The sequence below is a fragment of the Melanerpes formicivorus genome, unplaced genomic scaffold, assembly GCF_026170545.1.
Source record: "Melanerpes formicivorus ecotype bairdi unplaced genomic scaffold, bMelFor1.0.p_v2 SCAF_26, whole genome shotgun sequence".
In the NCBI taxonomy this organism is placed as follows: domain Eukaryota; kingdom Metazoa; phylum Chordata; class Aves; order Piciformes; family Picidae; genus Melanerpes; species Melanerpes formicivorus.
The window spans coordinates 7,900,128-7,917,977 of record NW_027142378.1 but is presented as its reverse complement, the minus strand read 5'-3'; the positions used below and the strand labels follow the sequence as shown (position 1 = coordinate 7,917,977).

Sequence of the window (17,850 nt, the reverse complement as noted above, 5' to 3'; positions counted from 1 at the left end):
GACACTAGCCTGTCATAAATGCTGTCCATGTTGTAGTAAGCTTGCCCTCAATTTTTGTTTTGTTTTGGTTTTTTTTTTTAACACAGCAGTAATGCCATATGGAAGGGAGGAGTTCATTATCACCTGGAATCACTGACAATTTAAAGGATAAAGAAAAATAATCAAAACAAGTACTGGTCCTGCCCAGAGCAGTCAGGCAAAAACACTTCAGAAAAACAAATACCTTCATAGCATTAAAGCAGGTCTTGTAACCTGAACTCTGCTAACAGGCTTCCTCCTCTCCCTGGGTCCAAAGCTCTCAGCCCAGCCAGGCATGCAGGTGCAGAAGAACAGGACCTTCCTGCTTTTGTTCCATTTCACTCAGAATTGGCACAGTTATTTCAACCTGGCACTTTCCTTCCTGACTCATCCCAAACACACAAACAAGATTTTCCAGGGCTAATTCAGGACAGTCAGCCCATATCATCTCCGCTGCTGTAACAAAACGAAACCCTCCCTGTAGCCCCAGTGAAAACATCTGCTACAAGCTGATGCAGTAAACCACAGGCGGAGCTGAGGGCAGCAACAAAAAACAAAACGAGTTTTCCTCCAATCCTCTTATGTTTGCTCCTTTTTGTTTGTAATTTGCTACAGGGCTGGAAGCTACAGTCAGTCCTACCAAACAGTTCTACTTTCCTATCTTGTCAAAATAGAATGGTTAACATCCTTCACAAACACGTGTTTGTGAGGAAAAACACTCATGGGAAGGGAAGAGGAAGGCTGTACCTGCTGCAGTCTCCTGGACACATTCAAGCATTACCCTTCCAACGAGAGAGAGAGAGAGTTCTTTCAACACTTCTTGTCAGCCATTGCTTTTTCCTCAGGAGGTGATCAGCTTAACCTTATCAGTCCCTTTTGACTTACTTCACGAGATTTTCAAACCTACTGCCACAGAGCTCTCGGGGAGCGTTCCCAGCTCACCCAGGACATCTGGCCAGCACCCAGAGGCACAGGCAGCTACCGGGCAATGCTGCTGAATGCCAGGCCACTCACAGTTTGCTCAAAACCCCTCAACAAAACAAAAAGAACACGAAATGCTAATGTTGATCGTTAACTGAACCAACCAAACAAGAACAGGAACACACCCAGAAAGCGAAACTTCTGGCAAAGGAAACTGGCAGGAGTTTTTATTGCACTTATAAATGATGCAGCCAGGTCATTTTTCAGCTGCCCTGATGAAAGGCAGGAGAAGAGAGACATGAAACAACTTACAGTTCAAGATCATATCAAGCACAGAGAGCTTCTCAAATGTTTGCCCGAGTGCAAGAAGTGAAAAATGCCTTCACATCAAACATTAAAACTGAGGGGAAAGGACTGCTTCTACAGTCTGGAGACAACAATCTGGAAACCTGAGGCTTGACTCCAGAGGAGGGGATCATCAGCAAGAGGCAAGGCTTACTCACAAAGGAGCACCCAGATTATACAGCTAAGTGTCTCTGACACTCAAGAACAAACAATCATTCTTCTGGGGCAGCTGAGGTTTTTTCTACAGAAGGAAAGCATACAGGCAGTTAATTGGGACCAGGCTCTGAAGCTTAACTTTTTCTTTCTATCAAAGTTGATGAAATAGGGCATTTTTTCCCTTGCCCTCTACAAACCTAAAACAACTCTGGAAGAGTCCATATGTGGTGTGATGGCTGCTGAAGCTGCCTCAACACTGCTCACATGTCCACAACCACTTACAATCACACTACTGCTGCATGAGGCCAGAGAACCAGCCCAGGCAGCAAAGTCAGACAAAACCTAGCAACCTTTCTGTCAGAGGACCTTCCAGCTCCCTGAGCACATGTATCCCCAGAGAGTTCTCCAAGCATCAGTGCCCAAGGAGAAAGGGAAACACCCAGCACCCAAAAGACAGAGACACATCAGCTACGTGTTAAACTCTTGTGGAACTTTGTTGTTAGGACAGAACAACATGGAAAAGGAAACTGATCACACCGCTTTTCTTGATAATTCAGAGACAAATTGACACCAGCAGTGAAACTTTAGCTAGGAGATACTCCCATTCCACAAGGTAAAAAACCAGAAGGACCGGGGAGAACAACAAAACAACTGACAAGCAAAACCCAACCAAACAAAACAACACCCCCCCTCCAAACAAAAGGAATCCCACAAACAAACAGACAGGCTTGCTTGTTTGTGGTGTTTGTTTGCACTGGATGCGTGAGACAGAAGCGCACACAATCACACAGTGTGAGCTTAAGAAGCTATGCTTTAGGAGTGACATGCATAGATAAAGCAGCCTTAACAGTTCTGCTACATAAAAGAACATGAAGTTACTCCTATAGCAAGCTGGACAGCATTTTTAAAGTCTATATATCCCCATTACTGGATTCATCCAGTGGCTTCAACTGATGAATCTATCAAGACAGATCAACATCTCATTATAAAGACTATTTTGCCTTACTGTCTCACAAACTTTCTGAAGTAAAGCCTGCTTCTAAAAAGTGAGGAGATGACCAATTAAAATATCCAACCTGATAGCAATACATACTAATTGATGTACTCCTGTCCTAGAAAAGAAATTGTGTGGTAGTGCAGGACTCTGCAATGTCTGAAGAGCATGTCAAGCTATGTTTCAAATGAAGTTTCTTAATGTTCAGATGGATTTTTCCAAGATTCTTCTGCCATAAACCTTTTAGGGATCTTAGAAGTCTAAAGGGTACAGAGAATTTTATCTTAATATTTTCCTTCAGACAATAAAATACATACACCATAAATGTACCTAGAAGTAGCTGGGCAAGCAGCTAGTTCTGAGAAATAGAAGAGTGGGGGAAAAAAACCCCACACAGACCTACAGCAGATTAATAGGGCCTCTCTCATGTCCTTACACAGGAGCTGCAGCCTTCAGAGGAAGGGAATGGAATGCTTCCTGACCTCAACAGCCCTTCATGGCCTCTTGCACTACAGCATACCAGCTTAGCTTCTTTAACTTCAAGGACAGCTAATATTTTCTGGTCCATCTCTCTGCAGCAAGGCATTCTGCTGTCATTAACAAGTCTTACCTCAAAGCACTGGAGTGCAGAGTGCCTACTGGACCCTATCTGCCAAGATGTACTTTAAATATTGAAGCCAGGATATAATCAGACTCATAACTCTGCAGTCTTTTATTTTTATAAGCACTGATACCAAGGCTGACTTTTGAACAGCAACACACATTTTGACACAGAAAAACCAGGCACCATTCTAAACAGAGGGAGCACCTTTGACAGCATAGGATATTCACACCAGTGAGCCTGCATTCAAGCAGCATTTGGCTACCATGATTTTGTCTACCAAGAACAGCATGGCAGAGTCTGACCTGATGGTAGGAGTTGAAGATAAAGTTGTAAGGACAGCACTAAACTTCTTTGGTTTTCTATACAGAGCAAAATAATGCAGAGCTGGTATAGTAGGACATGGTGAACTCAAAGGGAAAAAAAGAACACAGAGGTGAAATGAAGATGGTCTTCTGGTGAGTGCTCTTTGCCCTGTTTTTCCACGAGTGTTAATTAACAGGTCAAATAAAATGTCATCAGTTGAGCTGTAGGAACTATTTACCTTTATGTGGACAATGTGATTCCACATTTCAACTTGGCAAATATATTCCCAGCCTTGCACAGAACTGTGCTTAACTTTAAGCTGTCCAAACACCGCATACGCCTTGAATCAGCTCATATCTTGCAAGCGAAAAGCACACACTACACAGAGATCAGACTACAATCTCCTCAGAGCCCCTTGTCTCTAAATTCATGCATTTTAACCTTTGTGCTTGAATTATTTATCATCACAAACTACCATAATTTAGCACTTCAGGAACATATGCAACTAGGAAGATAAACGGAAAACAGAAAAAACACAAAACCAAACCAAACTGCCAGCAGCTGGGAATCCACTCTCAAAAACTTAAGAGTCATCTTTACACAGATTTCAAATGGCCTTCTCAGAATTATTCCAAATGTTGGGATGGGTTAGACAGTAATGTTGGCCTGCATTAGGAATAGTGTGGCCAGCAGGAGCAGGGAGGTCATTCTGCCCCTGTACTCTGCTTTGGTTAGGCCGCACCTTGAGTACTGTGTCCAGTTCTGGGCCCCCCAGTTTAAGAAGGACATTGAAACACTTGAACGTGTCTAGAGAAGGGCAACAAGGCTGGGAAGAGGCCTTGAACACAAGCCCTATGAGGAGAGGCTGAGGGAGCTGGGATTGCTTAGCCTGGAGAAGAGGAGGCTCAGGGGTGACCTCATTGCCCTCTACAACTACCTGAAAGGTGGTTGTAGCCAGGAAGGGGTTGGCCTCTTCTCCCAGGCAACCAGCACCAGAACGGGGTTGGCCTCTTCTCCCAGGCAACCAGCACCAGAACAAGGGGACACAGTCTCAAGCTGCGCCAGGGGAGGTTTAGACTCGAGGTGAGGAGGAAGTTCTTCACCGAGCGAGTCATTCGTCATTGGAACGGGCTGCCCAGGGAGGTGGTTGAGTCGCCGTCCCTGGAGGCGTTCAAGGGGAGATTGGACGTGGCACTTGGTGCCATGGTCTAGTCATGGGGTCTGTGCTGATAGGTTGGACTCGATGATCCTCGAGGTCCTTTCCAACCGAAGTTACACTGTGATACTGTGTGTTATGTTCCCTCTTCCACCATCAGCCCACCAAGGGTCTCTCTCCCACTAAGCCCTAAGAAGCGCTTTGCTTCTTCAGAGATGAGAAAAGCCACAGCATTGCAGATGAGATGATCACATATTAGCTAACCCCTTATGCAACGTTGCAATCCCTAAATTGTAACAGGTTCGCTGGGAACTCTGCAGGGTTTGTCCTTCATTTACCAAACTAACTAGAACTCCTCCAGTCCCAGGGGAGGAGAGCTATTGTGTTAACTATCTTTCGTGTTTCACCAAGCAGCTAACAAAGAACCTATTCATTTCCCCGCTGTCTTCCTACCACCCAACAGCTGACCTGAAATCACACACAGCTTTCTACTCTTCCCCCCAAATTATCTGGACATATACTTAACTCAAATACATGATAACTGTACTGCCTGCCAAGAGTCTTGACAGTCTTCCAGCTTGCTGCTTTCCTTATTGTTTGTCACCCACTGAGCCAGCCTTAGAAATATCTTCAATTAAGTCAAGACAATTTATGAAAATGGCTTCTGCACCAACAATATTTCACTTCAGCATCATTTCAGTCCAACAGTCAAGTGATATATTGAATTCAGCTTCTTCAGGTTAGTAATTACCACCTGAAGGGAGTGAAAACAAACAGCTGGATACAGGAGCCCAGTTTACCTCTTCTATGCTACTCCAGAAGGCTTGACACCACTTCAAAACAATAATGTATTTAACCAAAATACTACAGACCATCAGGAAAGTGATTTCCTGAGTGATGACAAAATACTTTGCACACAATACTAAGTGAGAGTTTTACAAAAGGTCAGTCACACACACAAAACAACAGCAGTAAGTATTTCATCTTGCAGTACTTTGAAAACAAACTCAGGTTTTAATACTTCTCCAGCATACTCACTGGATCAGCAAGAATAACATTCTTTAAAAGGGCTTTTATGTATCACTCCGCTTTGCTTTGGACAGGTTGAGGGATTAGATTGCCCTTAGCCTGCCTATAAACAGTGCTGTAGGCATACATTCTCTAGTAACACTTATGTCTTCTACTGACTAATTCCAGCATCTATATTAGATCAACTCTCATTGTTCACATCAAAGTTTTTGTGTCTAAGATTTCTCTGGACCATGCAGTAGATGGAGCAAGAGTTTCACTGTGAAATGCTTTCATAAGTTTTCTTTGTTCATGTGCATCTTGTGTCCATCCATGGCAAAGAGAACTCTCAAAAGCAGCCTGCCTCGTTCATTTAATAGCAAATGAAGAAAAGCAAATTTGAATAGCTATTCTATATAGGTATGCCTGGTAAAGACTACTGAGAGACAGTATTATTTTCTGCATACAATGCAATGGGATGAATTATTACAATTGTTATTCCTCCTGGAGTCTGATCTTAAGGAGAAAAATACTGTTTTAGCCCTTCACCAAGTAATGACATTTTCTTCCTTTCTTTAAAACCACTGGTAAACAGCCCTTGCTGTAATAATTGCAGAGGAAAGAAAATCTGATTACAATTGAGAAAAAGAAAATAAAATTACTAACCAAACCTCAGAATGCTTCAAAAGAATTCTATTAGCTTCAATCAATAGTATTATCTGGAATAGAGACGTGAGTAAATACATTACACAGGTAATCCATTTGTGGAAAACAACCATATCCTCTGTAAGAATTCAATGTAGCACTTAACAGGCTGAGTAATTTGCAGGACAAAAAAAACAGACTCTTCTTCAAGCATGAGATTCTCTGAATTTTTTGAGCTATGCCTCTGCTTATTTTAAGTCATGACAGAAACATCTAAGAATCAGAAAGATAACTTCCATACAACTGAACCCAAGCAGGCACTCTCAAAAGGAATTTCAGATATTTAGTGTTTAAGCACAAGTCATTTATGCTGCTGCTACATGTACTGCAATACACCTTCCACTTCCCTAACTGCAAATCCTGCACACTAAATTCCTTACATATTAAACTCCTAGTGAGGTCGAAGAAAATCTACGAAGAGCATTCTAAAATGGTTTGCTCTTCGTAAACAATCGTCACACAGCTTTGGTTACTCACTGCTGTTATCTGAGGCAAGAAAGCACAGGAGCTTTACTGGGGAGGGGAAAGAAATGCAGAGTGAGGGAAAAATACAGTCTCATTAACGAGTAAAGCTGTAACAATCCTTTCTGCTAGTAATTTCAAGAAGACTCCCTAAAACAACTCCCTGAAACCCACCCACAGCAAAGCATTTCTTCGCTCCCTTTAGCTTTACAACTCAGATCATTCACGTACTAAAATGATCCTTGAGACTCATACCCGAAGGATAAACAGGAGCTACAACTACATAGCTTTACTAAAGCTTTGTATTGGTTTTGTTTATGTCATTAAATGAGCAAAACTGGAAATGATCCCAGAAAGAGTGAGAAGCATAAGGAAGCTGGCAACAAGTACGCAGGCTCACGCACAAAAGCAAATGTGAGGGAAAACAAGATAGGGAGGAAGAATGAGATAAAGCAGGAAACTACAGGTATTAAATGGCCAACAACTTAATGTGGGCAAATGGAATCTCAGAATGATTAATGTTGGGAAGCATGAAGCTGCTGTGATGGCAGGTTACAGACTACAACCAGGTTCAAAATTAAATTGGTCAAACACATAAGGCACTAAATAAGAACAATGGGCTACATGACAATCACAGAAGATTACTGCATAGAGAAGGTGATATTAATGTATTGAGATCTGCAATTTTAATACTTTAAGTTTACAAGCATTAAGCTTACATGATGTTTTCTCTTTTGAAAAAGGGGACTGCTTGGGGATAAGTAAAGGACACTATTTTTCTGTTACTCTCTTCTAAAATACTGGGTTAGGATGGAAAAGAAACTATCAGTGGGGAAAGGAGGAGAGCTTCCCACAGCGCTGAAAATAGTGCCCCATCACAGTGACTAAGGCTGTGCCTCCCCTTACAAAAAGATGCCTGTTTTACAGCTCATGAGTAAGGTGTGGGTTCTCCTGCAGAAGCACAGCAGAGGCACTACAGGTTTAACCACAAGGTTAGCCTTGGGCAGGCGCCTTTACAGCAAGCCCCGAGAGAGTCTAATCTACCCAAATCTAATCTATTTTCTCCAACCACATCTGTCTAATGAAGGATATCACTTCTCTCTAACAACCTTGCCTAATTTTGGCTTTGCTGGAGATTTTAGAAGTTATCATGTGCTACTATTACTTTATAATACAAAACCAATTAGACATTGTCACCAGTAGTATTATCATTATCTGCTCTTGCAAAAGACTGCCATGGGCTATCCAGTAACTCTCTATGTTCAGCTATGCAAACATCGATGTACTACACAAATGCTTTCATCAGAGGTGAAACAAAGTTTTGTCTTGCTATTCAAGCTGTCCATACCACAGCTATGTATGTTTCAAATGCAGCTCTGCAGCACAATTGGACAAAGCTCCTTATGTTGAATAAATTTAAATACATTCCACATTTAGATACCATTCTCGGGTTTGGTTAACATTTTCATGCTTTTGAGAATTGAACAGGCCACATATTTAAACACAAAACACTACTACTTAAGTGTCATCACCCCACTAGGGTCATGGTTAATAAGGCAGACACTGATCTGAAGTCACAAAGTTGTTTCATTCTCTCTTCAGTATAACACAGCCATGTTTATCAAACCTTACCTGAGAAATCATTAGGATTATAAACACACATATCAGGGTGTTTTATTCATTGGGGATTCAAAATGATTGAACAATTCAAAGAATGTTTACTAGGGTTTTTTTTTGTATGTGGCTGGTTGGTTTCTTCCCCCCCCCCCCCCCCAAGTGCTTCTTTAGATTTGGTATACAGCTTGGAAATTAAAACAATGAAACTGATTGAAGCAGACTGTAACCAAGAGGCCTCTTTCTGTTACATGAGCAAGCTTTAGAAGAATGCAAGTGTACAGAAACACAACTTTCCTCCCCCCTCTCACCCCCCCATAGTGCTACTGTATTATAAATGTAGGTTTCTATAACATGCCCTACATTTTTCGTTGCAAACTTGAAACAGTTTGCACACAAAGGGCCAGCAGTCACTGGTACTGAGCACTTGAATCTTGAACAGCTCAGCAGGCGTCTTTACAAAAGTCATCTTGATCGTAAGCCATGCTCACCAAACAAGTGGAGTGCAGACCACTTCTCACTGACACCCACAGCTTACAACTAAGGTGCCTCACAAGCAGGATAAATGATTACTTTTTGCTGGATACGCACACAACAAACAGAAATTGAATACACACGAATAAGGCATTCATCCCAGCAGGGGAAAAAAAACCCACCCAACAACTTTTCCCAATGATTTCAGGGATGCAAAGTCCATCAGCTGTCCTGCTAGGATGGAGAATTTTAGGCTCTGCAGTGATGCACAGAAACCCTATGCTTTTGGGTTTTACATAAATACACTTTATTGATCAATCATTACAGCCTAAGCTGTGGCACTGCTCCACGAGCACGTTCGGTTCACTGCTTTAAAGGTTAATTGTAGCCCAGCTGAATAACTGTGCAGATGCCTTACTACGACTGTGAACATATGTCTTTCTGTGTAAATTGGTGTTTTCTCTGAGAGCACACATAAAGAAAACCCTGACAAAATGCTCATTTACACACAAAAAAACCACCCCCAACCGAACAGAAACAACACACTGCCAAAACCCAACCAACCAATCCGACCTTTTCTTCAACTGCCATCACAGTGCAGAAAGAAGCAGGATTACAGTAAGCACAGAGAGTGCTTTCCACTGCTTCTGCCTTAAACCATTTTAACTATTTTATCATGATAATTATAGCATGTTTGAATGTTTGGTCATCACTCAGAGGGGTGGGGAAAAAAAAAGGAAGAGGAAAAACTGAGATGAAAGAAGCACAGAGAAACTTGCCTTAAAAACAAGGACCTTCTTATCCTTTGAGGAGTTTTAATCTTAAAGACCCTCTTATCCTTTTGGGATTGTTAATCTTAGATTCACTAGGATGCCCATCAAAGCTGTCTTAAATTGCATCATCATGTAGCACATAGAGCTATGAAGTCTTCAACTGGCCATGAGGTATCAGTAATCCTTTGGGCTGACTATTTTACTAAGTTTTCATAGGAAAAAGAAACAAAGCAAAATTTGATTCTGAGGAAATACAACCATCCCAAATTAAGGCTCAGTTTAACACTTAGGGAAGACCCTCCCCACAAAACCAAATAAATTGTTAAATTAGATTAAAAAAGAAAAAAGGTAAGGATTAAGCAGGCTTAGTAGCTGATGTAGAGAAAGTTTTATTACTAAAAGCCAGATTCAGTTTCATTCTATTCATTATGCTGAATAATGTAAACGTTTTGATGGAACTTTCCTGCTTCCACAGCTCTTTCCAAGAGATATTCAACTGTGGAGAACATTTCTTCTTAATTTAGCAACACCTAGAAGGGAATAAACACTAGAGAATGAAGACCCCCCAAATAAAAGCCTGTTAATAAGTAGCTAAATAAATATGTGATTCTGAAATGACAGCAAACAAAAAACAACCACAAACACATAACCACAAAATGCAAGCATTGTGTTTCCAACAACAACAAATGAAGGGAACAGATTGTGTCGTGACCTCAACACAAATAGGTAAAGTTCGAAGCATGTCACTGTCTGCAGCAGCTTGCAAGTAGTGTATTGACGCTGAAAGGGAGGACAGGGCATAAAAAGAGGGTTGAAGCTGCTAGCAGGTAGCAGTTTCAGAAGCAGAAATGTAGAAAATGCTTTCTCTTTAATATCATGGCATATCAAAAAATCTTTGCCCAAACTCTTCAAGTTACTGGTAGGCTAAGTTTTAAGGAATCTGTCTTTGATTTCTAGCACCACTTTAATAATAAAATCTTCTCTCCTTTTTGCAGGGTAGTTTCTCAATGAATCTGCTCCACTGGAAAACAGCAGTTAAAGTTCTCACTCGAGCGTCAGTAAGACATTAAGGTGAAGTCCACAGTAAATGCTGAGAACAAGAGAAAGCACCTTGCAAGTGCAGGTACAAATCACTGCTGGAGAACTTCATTTTACAGAAATCACTGCATCTGCACTTCAACCAAAACCGAGATTACTATTTTTTTCCCTGTGTTTACACTACTGACATCAATTGGAAGCTAGCAGGAGCTCTCTCGGCTGAACAGTAGTAATTGTGATGGTAGAAACTGACCACATTTACAACAGAAACATTAATTGCCCAATACAACTGAGTGCCATGAAGACAAAAAAACAACATTTTGCCTTTACTGGTGATTAGAACATTTTAAGTGCAGAGTTAGAAAATTAAAAAGGCTGCATTAAAATAAACAGCAGGCCCACGTGAGTCAAGAAATACGATGGTAGTGACCCTGCTGATAACAAGGCTTCATGGGACATAATTTCCTTGTTCTAGTTGAGCAGTTAACTCCACTGACCATGTGAGCAGCTTTCAGAATGCAAATCACACCATCTGAATTTACATTTACCTATGAACTTCAAAAATGCCATGAAGTATGAAATGAAACAAGGACTGCAATCAAACAGCATGAACTCTTTCTGAACTTTAACACTAAATACTCTTTTATGATGACCAGAAAGAACACTGAAGTATGAAGCCAGATTTTCACTTGTTTGTTCTAAAGTATTTCTCTTTACAGAGGGAAAAATGAAGCTAAACGTTTGTATCACCTGTTCCACAGCTCAATGATTCACATGGAAGGTTAACTTTGAAATGGACAGCATGAACCTTGCTCTCTCTGTGCATAATGCTCTAGCTAAACATGTGCTTTTCTCCTCAACCTAGGAGCTTGCTCAAGACCTGAACCAAAATAACAGAAAAAAGTCAGCACAGAGAAAATAAATCTTCAAAACAGGATTATTCAGGATTCAAGCAAACATACAACCTCATGGTGTATTTACAGTTAATGAAAATAATCTTACAAGGAAAACACACAGGCATTCTCCACTTTGCTAAAGCCCATCTCCTGTGGATAAGAGAGATACAGCTGTACTCTTGAACCCATAAGACTCAGAAACTAGGCCATTCTTCTGCTTAAGGCACTGAACTAAAGAATTCTTGTCAGATACTTTCTCCCACGCCCCCTCTGTCCAAATCAAAACCATGTGTTCTTATAGAGCAAAAGCAAATCCAGAAGGAAAAAAAACAACCCAAAACAGCAAAAACACAAACACAAAAACCACACCAGAAAGAAATTAAACATGATATAATTATTATTATTACCCCAACTCGACCACTCCATTCCATCCTCTTCACCTCTTTGTCCTGTTCAACTTTCTTCCTTAATTTCAAATGCAGCTATCAAGTGGCCTCTCCTATCAAAGTCATCCTTAACCACACCCACTTTAGCTGGCATCTGAGACATCACCCTTCCCTTGCTAGCCTGGAAATGGGTGTGCATGTGTCAAAATTATAATTATTTGCATGATAATGAAGAAAACCACATGATCCTAGGTCACTCTAGTACTCCACCTTAAACTTCCCTCTGCCGTGACATCTCTTAATCATTCCCATAGAGCACTGACTAGGTAAGACAAACGACATTCCTTCTCGACTCTGGCCAGTGTTATCATCCATCACTCCTGCCTTGTTTTTTCCTCCTTCTGCTGTAAACATGCAAGTCCTCTGCATCAGAATTAGCCAACTTTTATCTGTCTGAGAAGTGGAAGACAAAACAATACCTTAAAATACGCGATTCTGTGAAAGCTAAGCTATATGGGTGACACCACAAGACAAATAAGAGTAGAATAGAGTAGAATTAAGCAGGTTGGAAAAGACCTTCAAGATCATCGAGTCCAACCTATCACCCAACACAATCTAATCAACTAAACCACGGCACCAAGTGCCTCATCTAGGCTCCTCTTAAACACTTCCAGGGATGGTGACTCCACCACCTCCCTGGGCAGCACATTCCAATGGCCAATCTCTCTTTCTGGGAAGAATTTCTTCTTAACATCCAGCCTTCACAAATACCTTCACAAATCATACTAATACCTTCAAAAGATTAGATGGCATGTACTATAAAGAAAAAAAGACTGAGACCCTTGTCACTTGTACTAATATTACTAAAGCATGTACTGTAACAGCCCACTGCTGAATCCCAGCCTTGTCTTTTACAGAGCTCCCAAAAAACATTTAAGAGTGTATGCTACTGATAGTGCCAACTCCATGAAAACAAAGGAGCTACTCTAGCTCAAAGCATTTGAACCACATCCCGCTCCTCCTCCAACCTCAGCAGAGAGGGGAAGCTCAGCTTACCCGAGTAACCCCAACTGCAAGTGTTGCGTTGCACTGAAACATCACGTCCAACAGCCTACCTAAAATCTAGCGAGGGGAAGCTGTAAATAGTTACACGCACCACATCGAAATTTCATTTGGCATGCTACTCTCACTCCTCACTAGAAAAATTAAATCTGGTAATAGGCATGAAAATAAACTTTGCTATATTGCCTCCACCTATGAATTTTCACGGGTTTCCCAATAAATCATTCAACGGGAATAAGTGTTTGACAATCTCATTCGATTTCTTTTCCTTAAACGTGGCCTTCGTGAAAGACAAATAACACTTCCAATGCAAAATATTTAGGGACATATGCTACAGAAGTTAAACATAGTACTGAGAGACATGTAAAAGAGCAAAAAGGAAAAGGAAGAAAAAAAAGAACAGGGTGTGAACATCTGAAAGGCAGACCTATCAGTTACACACATAGTGAGCATTTCACAAGCACCGTTTCCCTCCACCTGTTGTTTGTCCATTGTTGACTGCCCCTGTACCTCTCGCTCCAGCTTTCGGCTAAGACCTTATCAAGTAATCTGTTCCATCCTGGTATAGGTGATCCTGCTCTGGCAGGGGAAGTTGGACTAGATGATCTTTCAAGGTCCCTTCCAGCCCCTAACATTCTGTGATTCTGTGATCTTATCCATTCTAGACTGTTTTCAAAGGGTGCTGCGGGATAGATGGCACAAAGCATCATAGAAATCAGCATTTTTTTTCGCCCAGCCCACCAGGAACTCCCATCAATCCTCAAAGAATGCATATTCTTATGATAGGTGCTGTATCAAATTGTTACAGGTTTCGTTTTGGCTTTGGGGCTTTTTATGGGGGGTGTTTTTTGTTTGTTTCTGTTTTGTTGGGTTTTTTTTTAACATATGACAGAATGAATGCTTGTATACTCAGAAACACATACATTGAAGTTTTATTTATTTTCTGGTTTAAAAAGCACTGGAAGCAGCTGCCAAGAGACAGGGGCTTGGTACTGCAGGGTAGTTCCCCATGATTTCATGCAACGGCCTTACACCACGTGCAAACCACAGCTGGACAAGGACGAAGGTTTGTACTCAGAACCATCAATCAGCTCTCTTTGGGACACAGAGCTAGTCTGTGTCCCTCGAGAGTCACACAATGGAGCAACTTTACTGAGATGGCCATGTAAATGAGATGGAAGAAAAGAGTGCTCTCCTGAAGATCACCATTAGCTGCAGAACTTGGGAGAGCTTCACTAAGTAGACATACTCGGGAACTGGAAACACCTACTGCAAAGATGGATTTATTTACCAGGCCAAAACCACTTACGCTACTCCAAAGCTCCTTACTCTTTCCAGTAACTTCTACTTTTAGTTGCAACTTCTTACCACTTCAGCTACCCAGAGCTTACCAGCTAAACTTTGTGCATCAAGACCCATCAGCATAAATGCTTTCCCAGTCCATTAGCGTTTATTAGCAGGAGGAAGCACATTAAAAGTAAATTAAGAGTCTTGCCTCACCCTGACAAAGTCCATTTTAAATCAAGGCATGCTGCTGTCTGGGAGGTCAGCAACGGACCACCTCCTCCGCTATCACACATCTGCCACCTGAGCATGTCTTATGTAAGGGAAACCTTGGGCTTCCCACGGCTCCCCGGTGGACAGAAGCAACAACCTCCTTGAGATTGCAGCTACCAAAACCCAGCAGACACCATTCTAATGGCAACACTAGAATTACTGTGTGCAGATTTGGAAACTTACCACTGCACTGCTCTTTACTGTTTATCTGGCTAGGGGATTATACTCATTAGTATCAGGTTACAGACTTACACCACGATTTCAGGAGCAAATGTGCAATTTAGAGTACTCTAATATCCCATTTAAACCTATTTTTTTTTTTAGGGACCCAATGCACTCTCTCAAATAGTTATTATTTTTTTTTCAATCCCTAATTACCTTTAGTGTCAAAACAGAGCATTTAGAAGTAGCATAGTCTTTTCTAAATGAGCTACTAACACTTTCATTGAAGATTTCATCCTATGGAAATATTCTCAAACACTCTCAACTTCTATTTGCCTTGTGCAAATGTAGTTTGCAAGTCTTATATAGTCTATTACTGGATAGATGCATAATTCTTTCTTATCCCTCCCCATCTTCTCTCTCTCATCTGCATTCCTATATGTTTGAAATGGAGACTCACAAGTAACAGGTATCACTCAAACCTGGTCGTTGTCTTTTAATTAAATCTAAATTTTCATTTTCATCTCAAGGACTTGCTTCCATTCTGACTCTAATACAGGACTCATCAGGCTATGAAGAACAGTAATGACAGATCAGATGTGTCTACCTGCTCTAACTAGCAACCAAGCTAATATTGCTATGTCAGTTAAACTTTTCCTGAGTGACTGACACTTAACAGCTCATTATAATATCTAGAGTTTTACTTCTTTAACTGTATTATCTCATTTCTGTCACCTTTGTCTTCCAAATCCTCTGGTCATATTCACTTTTCATTTCATGGAATTCAGTAATCTACTCCACAGACACTGCTGCTTTGGTCTGGACAAGTGACAAACATTATGAGCTCCTACTGTTGGCCAGAACCTCGACAGATTGATGCGATGATGAAGAATCTTCTTCAACCCATTTCAAGCCACCAGGCCATCTTCCTTCATTTCTTACTGATCTCTCTCCACCCAAGTAGAACCTATGTGCAACTGCACGTATTAAATTTCATGAAACTCCTTTTTGCCCCTCCTGCACCTTCTTCTACCTTCTCAAAGTCAACTAACCGTATCTAGCACGCGTTTCAGCGTACCTAACTTGAGACGGGAAGTTTGCACCTCTCAAACTACCACCTATTTAAATAGCTCCCACCAATGGACAGGACCAGACGTGATCAGGGATTTTACGACCGCTTCGAGATACCATCTATTGCAACCAAGACTGGTTATTTTCTGTGGGAAGACCACCACAACAGAGAACGACACTACGCCTCTACTCCATCAAGCCCGGGCGGAGCAGAGGAAGAGCGCAAAGGTATTACAGCACAAAGGAAGATACAAACAATCAACTCGGGAGGTACCAAGGACACGACGACAGCCTCCCTCAGACATAAAACAAAGCAAAACAGAGGGAGGAATATAGTAATGGCAATGCAGGGCACCATCTTCGAGGTGCAGACCAAACAAAGGACAAGTACGGCAGAATCCCAGAAGGCGAGACAGGGCCGAATGCCAGGCAGTTGGAAGCCCACGAGTGGGTGCCCCCACCCAAGCACAGGGGTGGCCGTCGCGGGGCACGCGTGAAGGCAGGGCAGTCCGGCCTGCAACCCGCGGGGGCTGGAGGCCTCTCCCCGGCAGGGGCCCAAAGCCAACTGCCTGTGTGCGCCGACAGCCGCCGGCTCCAGCCAAGTACATATAAGGGCAGCCCGGCCTAGCAACGCATGGAAGAGGTTGCCCGGCCGCCGGACGGAGCGGCAGCCGCCCGCCGACCCCGCGAGAGGCCCGGAGCCGCGGGCGGGCTGGGAGGACGTGGAACCCAGCGCGCCGGACCCGCCCCGGCAGCGCCGCATGAAGGAGCCTGCGGCGTGGGCAGACGGCGGTACAAGCCCGGCGCTGGGGAGCTCCCGGCCCGCCGGGCGGGGGGACTGCCGCGGCCCGCCCACCCCTCGGGCACCTGGCCTGGGCGGCAGGACAGACCGGGCCGCAGCCAGGTGCCGGGGAGAGGCGGCCGCGGAGGGGACGGCGGGCAGGGGAAAGGGCGCGGCGGAGGGAGGCCCGGTACGGCACTCACGTTCTCCGTGTCCCGCTCGTTGACGGTGGGCAGCGGCGTCCGAGTGGACATCTTGGGGGCCGCGGCAGCGCCGCGCCCGGCGCTCTGAGGATAAGGCCGCCCGCTCTCCTAGGCCGCGGCGGAGGCCGCCGGCTGTCCCCGCCGGCAGCCGGGCGCACACGGCGGGACGCGGGCCTCCTGCCGCGCTGCCGGCCCCGCTAGGAGCCCGGCGCCATGGCCTCGCCAGGCCGATCCTCCGCCTGCCGCACTCCCGCCCGCTTCGCCGCCGCTGGGCTCCGCGCAGCCCGACCGCCGGCTCCTCCTCCTTCTCCCTCCTGCCCGCTCAGGTGAGCGGCCGGCAGCGCAGGGGAGCCACGGCGCCTCCTCAGCATCCGGCGGCGACACCGACTCCTCCTCCTGCCGCCGCTGCCCCGCGCTCCCTTCCTCGTCTCTGCCGTGCTGTGCCCTGCCCTGCCCTGCCCCGGTCTCCCCTCCTCCTCCTCCCCCTCCCCGCCCCGCCGCGCTGGGCCCTGCCCCAACGGCCGGGCTTCGCCGCCCCGCGCCGCAGGAAGCGCCGGGCGGTGCGGGAGGGGAGAGCGAGCGCAGGTTGGCGGGCAGCCTCTGCCGGCGCCGCCGTCCCTCCAGCCGTGGCACCCGACGCGAGTGGCGCCGCGCCGGGCCTAGTCGGGGTGTGGGCCGGCCAGGAGGTCGCGCCGGGCCCGGGGTGAAGTGGATCGGGGCAGGTGTGCTGATTCGTGAGGGAGGACGAGGGGAGAGTGCGTCGCGGCGTGTCTTGATCAGCGTCCGGCACCGGGCGCATCCTTCAGCCTGCTGGGATGGGGGGCCCTCGAGGAAGCCAGCGGGACCCGGGGAGAGGGGGGCAGTTGCCTGGGACCCCCCCAGCCCTCTGCATGAGGACCGCGGGACGGTACCCAAGGGGGTGCTGGGGCCCTCTGCAGCTTGACGGGTGGGGTGCCACGGGAACTCGCCCGTTCCTAGGCATCGACCTTCGAAAGGGCGGTGGGGCAGCCATGCCTGCTTCCCGCACGGCTCCGCATCCTCAAGTCACAGACTTCCCGGAGACTCGTAAACCCCTCTGTCAGCATCCGTGTAAATCACGCTGTGTATTTGTGCGCCTCAACGAGCCAGCCTCCTTTACCCACTTGAAGCTGAAATCGCATC

General features: G+C 44.6%; 1 protein-coding gene across 6 annotated transcripts in view; it reads right to left on the bottom strand.

The window, feature by feature from the left end:
* Positions 1-17,144, bottom strand: part of MARK1 (microtubule affinity regulating kinase 1) — a 68,324-nt gene extending 51,180 nt beyond the window's left edge. For all 6 annotated transcript variants that reach the window (XM_068153512.1, XM_068153516.1, XM_068153513.1 and 3 more), the window contains exon 1: positions 16,690-17,144. In XM_068153512.1, coding sequence (XP_068009613.1) covers positions 16,690-16,740 — 51 coding nt within the window. In that variant the 5' untranslated portion in view covers positions 16,741-17,144. The remainder of the gene's footprint in view (positions 1-16,689) is intronic.
* Between the last annotated feature and the right edge of the window lie 706 nt (positions 17,145-17,850).